This window comes from Planococcus citri, chromosome 5 (genome assembly GCF_950023065.1).
Source record: "Planococcus citri chromosome 5, ihPlaCitr1.1, whole genome shotgun sequence".
Taxonomy (NCBI): domain Eukaryota; kingdom Metazoa; phylum Arthropoda; class Insecta; order Hemiptera; family Pseudococcidae; genus Planococcus; species Planococcus citri.
The window spans coordinates 26,159,188-26,170,244 of NC_088681.1; the positions used below are offsets into that span (position 1 = coordinate 26,159,188).

At 31.9% G+C, this 11,057-nt stretch overlaps 2 protein-coding genes across 7 annotated transcripts; both read left to right on the top strand.

The window, feature by feature from the left end:
• Positions 1–151: 151 nt before the first annotated feature.
• Positions 152–2,718, top strand: BBS5 (Bardet-Biedl syndrome 5 protein). The gene is made up of 9 exons (XM_065365396.1): positions 152–292; positions 569–668; positions 758–906; positions 978–1,027; positions 1,162–1,289; positions 1,370–1,505; positions 1,577–1,678; positions 1,758–1,949; positions 2,296–2,718. Exons 2-9 carry the CDS (start codon positions 628–630, stop codon positions 2,521–2,523), a joined length of 1,026 nt encoding a protein of 341 aa, XP_065221468.1. The 5' UTR covers positions 152–292; positions 569–627; the 3' UTR covers positions 2,524–2,718.
• LOC135846353 (beta-1,3-galactosyltransferase 1-like) lies at positions 2,439–10,003 on the top strand. Of its 6 annotated transcripts, none has more exons than XM_065365390.1 (8): positions 3,215–3,519; positions 3,837–3,888; positions 4,446–4,486; positions 4,580–4,676; positions 5,204–5,466; positions 7,786–8,081; positions 8,195–8,343; positions 9,509–10,003. In XM_065365390.1, the coding sequence occupies exons 1-8, from the start codon at positions 3,484–3,486 to the stop codon at positions 9,682–9,684; spliced, it is 1,110 nt and encodes a 369-aa protein (XP_065221462.1). In that variant the 5' UTR covers positions 3,215–3,483; the 3' UTR covers positions 9,685–10,003. The 6 variants fall into 6 exon arrangements, with proteins under 6 accessions (XP_065221465.1, XP_065221467.1, XP_065221462.1 ...); XM_065365392.1 differs by having other exon boundaries at positions 3,502–3,519; positions 4,446–4,490; XM_065365393.1 differs by lacking the exons at positions 3,215–3,519; positions 3,837–3,888 and adding an exon at positions 2,439–2,536.
• Positions 10,004–11,057: the final 1,054 nt, after the last annotated feature.

Here is an 11,057-nt window from a genome sequence, read left to right on the forward strand (position 1 = left end):
ATAACAAACGTAATTTTTAATCATGGTCAATTTGTTCTTTTCGTTTTGTAGGAACTCAAACTCGGATGCAAATGATTATAGGATTAGAATGAAGCCTAAACAGAAACGACCGGTGCCACAGTTCATTCCGACAGAAAAGCACAAAGAAGTTGTCAAACAAAAAAATTTGAGAATTAGATCTCTAATGCACAAAAATTGGCGATTAACAAAAAAGGTTGAAAATTTACAATCCCTCGTGACTCAGTTGAAATCCGGAAATATTTCTTCAAATAATAATGTGCGCTTTTCTGAGGTATAGTATTCCCTGATGTTTCTAAATCGCTCAGTCATTATTGATGTTGAAATGTTAAATTTTTAATGTGTTATTCAAACGAAGTATCTATTCGTGTATTCGTACTTCTGCATCATACATGTAAGCACGTTGCTAAGTTGTTGAATGAAATTCGAAATCCCTGGTTGGGATTGGCTTACCCTTAATTTCTTCCACTCTCATTGGTTGATTATTTGTTGTTGTTGTTAAGTAAGCATATTGATAACGTTGCTATTTTGTGTTTTTCGGCGACTTTAGATGTGATACTCGAGAGGAACTCCCATTTTTTGTATTTTCGTGACATAAATTCGTACAAGATGTGGGAAGATCAAGAAATCAGATTTGATTTATCATTTTCGTAAGTAACGTTTCAAAAAATAATAATTCTTCGATATGATATCCTTTTGTAAAATATTTGGCACTCACGACTCTTATTAATTTATTTAGGCAAATGGAAATGCGAAAAGGAGAACAAGTCATCGATAGATTGGATTTTATAGAAGATACAAAAGGTAACAGCGGAGATAAAGGAAGACTGCTGGTAACCAATTTACGAATCATCTGGCATTCATTATTAATTGCCCGAATTAGTCTATGTGAGTAATAACTATACTGCTTTGTATTTTTTAAAAAATGAATAATATCCATTTTTTAAATTTGTTCTCAGCAATTGGATATAATTGTGTACAGAACATTTCAACTAAAGTTGTAAACTCGGTAAGTAACCATTTCTCTGATGCAATTAGATTGCAAAAAAAAAATCTCTCTAATTAGCGTAGTAACTATTTCGCACGTTTCATGACAAGACTTTCCATTTATTTTTTCTTCACGGTTAATTTGTTTTATTTCAGCGTTTGAAAGGAGTAACAGAAGCGTTGCATATTTTGACGAAGCATAATGGATGTCGATACGAATTTATTTTCACCAATTTAATTCCTGGAAATTCTAGACATTTTACTTCTGTTATGGGAGTGCATAAGTGAGTTATCAACTCCATATTACCCATTAAATGAATAAAATGAAATGTTTACCAATTTAATATCAATATTTTCTACGCAGGGCTTACCTTTCGTCGCGAATTTATCGCGAATTAAAACTGAGAGGAGCAGTAATTCGTAACAAACAACTGAAAGTTCTGGATAAAGAAAAATTATACTTTACTGTCCCAGGAGTTTGGAATTTATCGAGTGATCAGGTGTGTAATTGTATTCGTTGTTACGATCAATTGATCCTCGACATCTCAGTTAATGATATTTTTTGATTTAGGGTAATCTAGGTTCATTCGTTGTGACAAACGTTCGTTTAGTTTGGTTTGCTGATATGAATGAAACGTTCAACGTATCATTGCCTTACATACAAATAGCAACTGTATGTAAAAAATACCGTCATTAGTTAATAATCATTTGCTTATGCTTTCGAAATTAATGTTCATAACGTCAAATTTTAGATTCGAATACGAGAGTCTCGTTTTGGATTAGCGTTGGTTATCGAAAGTACGCTAGGAAGCGGCGGATATGTGCTGGGATTTCGTATCGATCCTAAAGAGCAACTTTATAAAGTAACTGACGAATTACAAACGCTGTATAAAGTTCACCTAGATCATCCGGAATTCGGTGTTTACTATTCTGTTACCACTGTTGTAAGAATCTCTTATTGACCAACTAATCTCTTATTTTTGGGCTAAAGATATTTCTAGATATTTCATAAACACCTAATAAGCCTAATCTATATTGGGGTGAGTTGGGACGATTTATATTTCATTCCATGAAGCCAAAACTGCTTCAACAATTGCGCTCAAAATTTTACCTCATGTCAGGAACTCTTGTGGAAATATACAGAAAAAATTTGAGCCATATTGGTTCTTTTGCGAGAGAGTACCAGTTGGTTTGAAATTGTGAAACACCCCGTCCCAACTTACTTCAGTGCACCTCATATCCAATTATCCAAATTATATCATTTCATTCCTGTGTATTTTCTAATTGCAGCCTCTTTTACCCGAACAACCACCTCTGGTGCAAGAAGAAATTACAGAGTTTGACGAAAACTTGAACGATATGTCCAATGCTTTGACATCATATAGCTTAGATCAGCATCAAGAAAATAGTAATCAACCTGCGTACTGTCCAGAATTGGGATTAGCTGTTGAAAAACTGAAAGAAGGATTTACTATCAAGCAGTTATGGGAAGTAATACCAACATCTACTGCGGAATAGATAAAATTTATAGGTACTAAATTATTCTTCGTTTTATTTACTTATTTGCATGAATGTAATTTATTCATACCAACTGTTTCTTCTTTTTTTTTTCGTGATGAAGAATATATTGTATTTAAATGATTCGTGCCTATCTGTGAAGTAGCATTTTTACTAAATTTTCAATGAAATACAACTTACAAGTTTAGTTCAGCATTGATGTGTACTTCACTTGTGTAGCACCTGAAGACTGATCTCTCCGTCATGTAAAATGTATTGCAGTGGCATTTTTATGTGTTTTATGATGAATAATTTTCTCAAATTACATACCTAGGTACCTTTCCTTTTAGAATGCAATTTCTAATTCTAAACCTCGAATGGTCTCTTTTTTGATCATTTTGTATTTTACAGTATTTTCTTACTTCAATACAAAACACTTATCTACCCCAAATGTACAAATTTCAATCATTGAGTAATGTTGAAATCAATATACTTTTTGGAGTACCCTATATTAAATTAGATGAATGCTGTGAAAATTCAGCTAAAACCCAACCTTTTAAGAAATATACGCCCAATCAATTGTTAAATTTATGTTGATACATGTGAATAATATCATGATGAATTCTACATAAATTTCGAATTGAAAACTGCAAGTTTCAAAAAACCTTCATCTACTGTATCGTGTAACTTGATAATTACCTACCAGGGTTCTGCGAGTACGAATTGTCATCAGTTTTTCAGCCGGTATTACATCGCTCCTCTCATTAAGTATCACATATGTTATACAAAAACACTTAGACGTGCGGTTTCAATTTATTTTCGTCATAACTGTGCAATTTAAACAAGTGTGACATTATTGTATACCTACTCGCGTAGGTATGAATTGTGAACCATTTGAAATTCTAAAGTGTGCGTTCGGTGAGAGAAAACTGTTTTAAAAGTCTTCAAACTTGATGGAATGATTTTCTCTTCGATATCAGCATGAACAATTGTAATGAAGAAAATGTTTCAAATCCAGTGAGTAAATGTTTGATAATTCATTTAAAAATTGTATTTCTTTGATCAGTGGTGTTGAATTTTGACTCGAAAAATGTTGATTTTTTTCGTTTTTAATTAAGTACGATGAGCTCGTGAAAAGATTTTTTTGAAAAAAAAAAATGACGGACTAATTGTGGGAGAAAACAAGCGAGTAATATTTTAAGTATATAATTTCATCGTGCTTCTCAACGAAATTTTTGTTTTTAAAACATGCCAAAACTCAAGTGCAGACTTATTGGTGATGAGAAAATTTCTGCTGTAACTAATTAGTAATGTTGGGTTTCAAATTTTTTTAGCCGAAAAGTAATAACCAGAAATCACGATGTGGCGTGAGTGCGTGTTATTCAGGTAAGATTTTCGAATTAAATTTTTAAATTGATCGATTACCTATTGAAATGAGAGGATAAGTATTAGAGATCAAAACAGTCAAATCGTGGGTGTGACAAAAATTGTAAATTTTCGGATTTGAGAACGCATCATAGCTTTTTTTTTATCATAAATGCAGCGTTACCTACATATTATTGGCTGAAAAACTTATTGGCGTTCATTTTAATGTAAACTCGTACATCGATTATTCAAAATTTTTGAACCACTAACCACTTTGAATTATCAGTTTCAAATTCCCGTATCCTATAGAAAATTAATTTATGGAATCCACAAGCTCTCAAACTATCATGTGGTTTCCCTCCATTAACTTACGTAAAAGTACATTCGAATAAGTGAAATTAAATTAAAAATCATAAGTATCCAGTTTTCCACCAAAACGTACGTAGTAAAAAGATAAGTCAGGCAATTATTTTGAAAAAAACCTTCAAATGTGTTACTCGAGGCAATCGTCCATGTTCCATATAACACTTACCTAATCTCCAAAAAGTTGAACTTAACTGTCGTGTTTGTGTTTTCAGTGGTAATCAAGGTACAATGTTTACTTTCTCGGATTATTAGGGTTCGTAAGTATTTTATATTACCTTATTCAACTATAATTATTGTCTCGAATTTGATTTAGTGTGCAATTTTTTACATTTGTGCTTGCTTACAGGTGATTCGAAGACACATGTTTGGCAGAATTTTGAACACGTTCCTATTTTTAGTTGTCCTGAGTTCAATAATTCTTATTGTTTATATTTATTTTAGAGGTGAGTTGATGCCATTTATTTATTTCCTTTATGAAAATTAAGAACATTTACTCGCACATTTCTCTTATCTTTCTGAAGGATGAAAAACAAGTTAACAAAATGTGCCTATTTACTTATATTGTGCATTTTTATAGTTAAATTAAAAACAAAATTTAAATTCGCTTTCTACAATAAAACGTAATTGATATACACAGGCTCCGTCACAAAGATAATTTCAATTTATTCTGTTCAATTTCAACAATGGTAGTTGATCAAACATTAACAAATATGTAGATAGGTAAACAATAATACAGGTATATTGACCTGTTTATTGCTTGAGGATGAATTTCATATTGTATATCTATGTACTATTCCATACATACCAACTTCACGTTTAATGGAATTACCTACCTAACCTATTTGAACTTTTGATTTAAAAGTTATCCATAGCATTACAAATTTTCCTATAAATATTACTTTATGTTTTTAATCGAGTAAACGTAGATACTTTACTTGACCTTTTTTTTTTTTTTTTTTTTTTTTTTCAGAAGAGCCACAAGTTGACGGTTGGGAAAAAGGCAAAATTCGCCGAGCATCGTTATACGTTCACCCAAATAACGACACATCATTCACTCACGCAGATGCAAATATTTGTTCAACCGAACAACCTTTGGTGATAATCATAATTTGTTCAGATACAAAAAATATTAACCCACGTATGGCTATACGTGAAACTTGGGCCAATGATGCCAAAAAGTACAACATTACGGTTTTATTTTTAGTTGGCATCAGTAAAGATGAAGACATTAATGTGAGTATTCCCTCCAAGTTAATTATACTAGACTATAGTAGATACCTACTGTTATTTGCATTAGATAGGTAATAGCTATTAGGTACTATACAGACATAACGACATAACATATCTTCAATTTACAAGGAAACGACAAACAATCGATTACAACAAAACTTGACAAATAAAATTACAATTTTCTTTGCTGATGCGTAAGATTTTCAATGAAAAAAAATTGAGTTTATCAATCTTGTCCAAAATATTCGTATAGTAAGTAAAGCACCAATGTAAAAACTGATGTTGCAACTAGCTGAGCCTATTTCTACATTAACTAGAACAGAAACAGAAATGCAGTCAGGTCTTTCAATTTTATACTCGATTTTTTTTTTACAAGTTCCTTTTTATGATAATAGTAAAATTATCATTTCCATATAATATGTACTTAAATGCTCCAAGGAGTCAAGTTACTGATGAAAAAATTCGAGATTTTTTTTTTAAATCTTAATCAAAAATAAAATATAAAAATTAAAAATAAATTTTTTGGTCAACATTTTCATCGTTCTTCCATCCACTCGGCAAACCTTCTACTCTTTAGTAAAGTCTTGTTGCATAACCATCGAATAAAGGCAATATCAGACATGTTCTTGCGATTTCTTACCTATCATCAACGTTGTATTATAATCACAAGTTCCATCAATCCATCATTCAAGGAAACAATCCATCCAAATAATGTTCATTATCAACATGCAAAAACCAATGATTAACCAACTGATTCCTATTCTTGGACTTATTGGCGAAATAAATAGCTGCGGCGTAAGGATTATAATAAATGGATTTTTTCTCCAAAGCTGTCTCTTGATTACCATAATACTTCTTGAAAGAATTTTCATCCTCAAATTCACAGTCATATTTTTGAAACAACGATTTCAACTCGTCATCAGAAAATCCAAAAAATGATGTTATAAGTTCATCATCGATTAACCACTGTGGCATGACATTCTGAGAGAAAGAAGGATGTCTGGAAAATGATCCTTTGCTTGTGCCTGTTATCAAACCACGTAAAATCATGTTCCTGACTTGAGGTTCGAAAATATTATCGATCATTCCATCGATATTTTTATGAAGTAATTCTACGTTGGTATTAGTCATTTTTCCATATAATATTAATCGATCGTATTCGTCAATTAAAATGACAATTTTTCTTTGAAAATAAACCAGTAAAATTCGTACCAGTGTACTCAAACCAGTCTGTATCTCATTCGAGGTCAATTCTTTATTTTTCAATTTTTCCATAAAATTTATATCTTCGGTCTGTATACTGAAATTGCCAAACGTGGCATTGGTGAGTTTTTCTCTTGGTATATCTAGCAGCCATTGGTAACTTCTGAAACTCTCGTAAAGCAAAATATTCATATACTTTTGCACTGTTTCCTCATTAATGTCTTCTACAGCTATGTTATCGATGGATTTTAAATCTAAAAGTATCACAGGGTAGTTCGTCATATGTTCTTGAACAAATTCGAAATCGTTACCTATATGCGAATTTCGAAATGCTTGAAGATAAGCAGAAGTTCTCGTGTAATTCCTAATGTCACCAAGTTTATTCACTTGTATGTTGAAAAATAATTTTATCATGTTTAAATTCATCGATTTACCGTATTTTCTCGGACGACTGATGTAGATAAATTTCTGCGGTTGGTGTAAGATGTTTCTGATGAGGTCGGTTTTGTCAACAAAGTAAAGCTCTTCGGTCAAGTTACCAAAATCGTTTGGTAGGTAGACATCCTCAGCGATGGTTTTGGAAAATTTCATCAACACGATGAGAATTATTATTAGATACGAAGGGCTTAACTTTATACCGAACATGAGTGGGAATGTGAATGTGAATGTTGATAGATCGAACTGAATTTTCCTATTTACATATTTTGAACATTGAACACTGCCTCAACGATCTTCTACGATCACATGGATGCGCTCACATTTCTCTATCAATAAAATAGTTACATATTAAAATGCTTATACCTACTTATCTTGATCGGAATTTTACATGTTTCTACACGGATTGATTAGCCCAAATGATAATTAGGTAGGTTATTTAAATAAATATTGACAAGAAATGAAATTACTTACCTTAAAGTTAAGTATCTAGCAAACTTTTTATTGGAAGGGGAACAAATTTAGATGGACAATGTGTTGCCTATCACAAATAATAGGGCGTTTTCTTTGAAAAAACTGTCTAAAAAGTTTTTTTTTTTTTTAGATTTTATAATCAATAAAACAGCTAGTTCCTGAAAACATTTATTGTAACTTATTCCCACTATGATTCTATTTCATTTTCAGATGAAAACGTTAAAAGAAAGTACTCAATACAAAGATATAATTACCGAAGATTTTATTGATACATATAATAATTTAACCATCAAGTCAGTTTTTATGTTAAAATGGGTGAAGAATAACTGTATGCAAGCTCGTTTTCTAATGAAAGCAGATGATGATTCATATATCAACATTAAAAATTTATTCGAATACGCTTCACTAGTCAGAGATGAAGATTTAAGCACTTTTCTCATTGGTAATACACTCGGAGCGGGTGATAGTCCAAATATTCCTCCTAATAGATTTTATGACTCAAAATGGTAAATATCTAATGTGTTTTTTAAAAAAAAATCAATGCCTAATCAAGAATGAGCAAATGATATGAAAATTTTAATAAGCACCTTTTTTATAACCTAACATTTCTAATGTGTAGGTATGTGCCTTCATACATGTATCCATATGATGAGTACCCAATTTATGTTAGTGGTGCTGCTTATCTTATGTCAACTCAAGTAGCTGAAAAACTATACAACCAAAGTTTACAAAATGAGTTTATCCATGTGGAGGATGTTTATATTACAGGTACCTACCTAAATTAAGTACCTACAAATTTTGTTAAAAACTAATTTATTTCTTTTCCAGTAAGCAAAAACAAAAACCAATTTGATTTCAAGTTCAAGTACTTAGTTTAGTTCATATTACATAAGTATCTACTTAATCTGAAAATACTGATTTTTTTTTTTACTTGGTGCTGGCGATCAGTGATTCAGTGATAAGGGTAGAGGCACCAAATATGGACCACTTTTTTTTGGAGGATTGCCACTTGAAAACTATAGGGGGGGGAGGGGTGATGAAGGTCAACTTTCAGTATGTTTTTTTTATTGTTGAGTGACCAGTGTCAAAATGACAGTTCGAAATTTTGGACGCCTAATATGGACCACCTATAAAATTTTAAAATAAACATGATTATGTACTTTCACATTTTTCAAAACGTCATATTTATTTGTAGAAATGAACAAAAAAACGTATTCTAAGCAGTGCAAATTAATTTTGAATATTTTTTCTTTTTTTTCAATAATTGTTGAATGACACGTGTCAAAATGACAGTTCAAAATTTTGGACGCCTAATATGGACCACCTACAGAATTTCAAAATAAAACATATTTTTACTTTTCAAAACATCATATTTACTTATTTGTAGAAATGAACAAAAAAAGTATTTCAAGCATTCCCCTTTTCAGCGGCTGTAACTGTAAGAAATGATGAAAATGAGTAAAAAATTCAATATCACAAGTGGTCCATATTAGCGCACCCCATAAAAAAAAACTTTGCACCAAAAATTTCTGTACATAGCCTCATTTTGAACAAAAACTGATCACTCCAGCAGAAACTACGTCCTTTTTTTGATATTATAAACGTCGATAATATTTAGAAAATAACACCATATATTTAATAAAAGTTGAAAAACACACTAAAAAAAATTCACTGTCTCAAAACAGTTTTTTGTAAATTTCTCAGCGAGTTTTGATTTTGACTTTACAGTTGTAATTTTTGTCTCATTCGTTTTTTTGGTGAAAAATACATCGGAGTACATTTTTTCCTGACAGATTGCGCTAATTACCGAAGAGAACGGGCGCTGGTCCATATTGCGGACTGGTCCATAATTGGTGCCCTTACCCTTATGTCATGTTTCATCCCTATATTTTTTCTTAATAATAGGTGTAAACTAGAAAATTTAATTTTACAGGAATGTGTGCTCAACAAATCAACATCAAACCAAAGGACAATAAGTTATTTCATTTTTTCGAGAAACCTCTTCCCGATGTGAAATGTGGAACTAATCAATCTCAGCTAATTGTGCTGAGTCATCAAACCGATGTCTATCATATGTATAAATTTCACAATGAATTGAAAGAATGTTGAATTATCATTTTTAAATTGTATTGTATTAGTATAAATTGTCAATACTGTGATGTTTGTTTAATGTGTACTATTGTTTTAATTATTTCTAATTACGATTTTAATTTTGCTATTGTTCTCGTTTTTTTTAAATTAAAAAAAAAATTATCTACCTAAATTGCGCTTTCTTATGCTGTACCTAAATTTTAAGATTTTTTTTTCATATACACCATAACAAATGTCATTACTTGGATTTTTTCCCTTATTAGTCCTGTAACATTTCGTTTTGATGTCATTCTGGAGGTTCTACATACTGTTTGATAATTATAACTTTTTTAAATAATTTTTTTGCTATACCGGCTACTTACTTACTTACCTAATAAAATTTATACAAGGGAAGTATCCCAACCAACACAAGAATTTATGAATTGGACCAAGGGAATCGAAAGAGGACTTCAAAATGATATATTATACCAACAGACAAAATTTCAGACACTAAAATTCATTTTTCGATTTTTGGCGATTTTTTATAAATTCAAAGTTGGGTCAAACCTATTAAGCTGAAATTCAGCAGATTTTAGAATTTTCCAGTTTTTGATAAAACACTGTAAGCAGAGTGAAAATGAAATCCAGCACCTATTATTAAACTCGGATTTACCATCTTTGCAATCATTACAAGTGAGTTATGACCTTTACAAGCCAGACAGACGAACTTGCAAACATAAACAGACGGGTCAGTGACCATACAAGATTAGACGATATTGGGAAATCTGACAAGCATGCAGACAACCTCAAAAGAGACCTGGCAGGTACACAGACCACCCGACATACTGAGCGACGGGTCAATGACCTCAAGAAATCAGATGACCTCGAGAGGATAGATAGGTAGGTCAGTGATTTTAAGAGTTCAGTCAGACACACGGGTCACGGGTCAATCACCTTAGGAGGTTGGGCAAGTAGACAGACGACCTTGAGAACCCAAACAGGCGGGTCAATGACTTTGAAATGACAGGTAAACTTGCCAAGGAGGCTAGACAGGTAAGTGGGTGACCTTGAGAGCCCGGCCCAAACACACCGGCCAATGACCTTAAGAAACCAGACAGACGATCTTCGGAACCCAGACAGGCAATGTGAATAGGCTGAAAATCTGGTCCACATGATCAGACCAGTGACCAGACCAGATCTCATCATATCAAATTTAGGTTAGTGAATAGGTTAGTGATCATGAATTCATATCTGATCGAGCAATAAGTCAACTGGACCAAAAAATAATATATCCATGATTTAAAACTTTCCTTGGAGAGGAGACTTGCACCCTTTTTTCTCCTTTTCTTGCTTAGATTTAATTTTTAAAAATTATTCTTGTAAGGTCTGAGTTTTGGAAATAGACTTCGGTA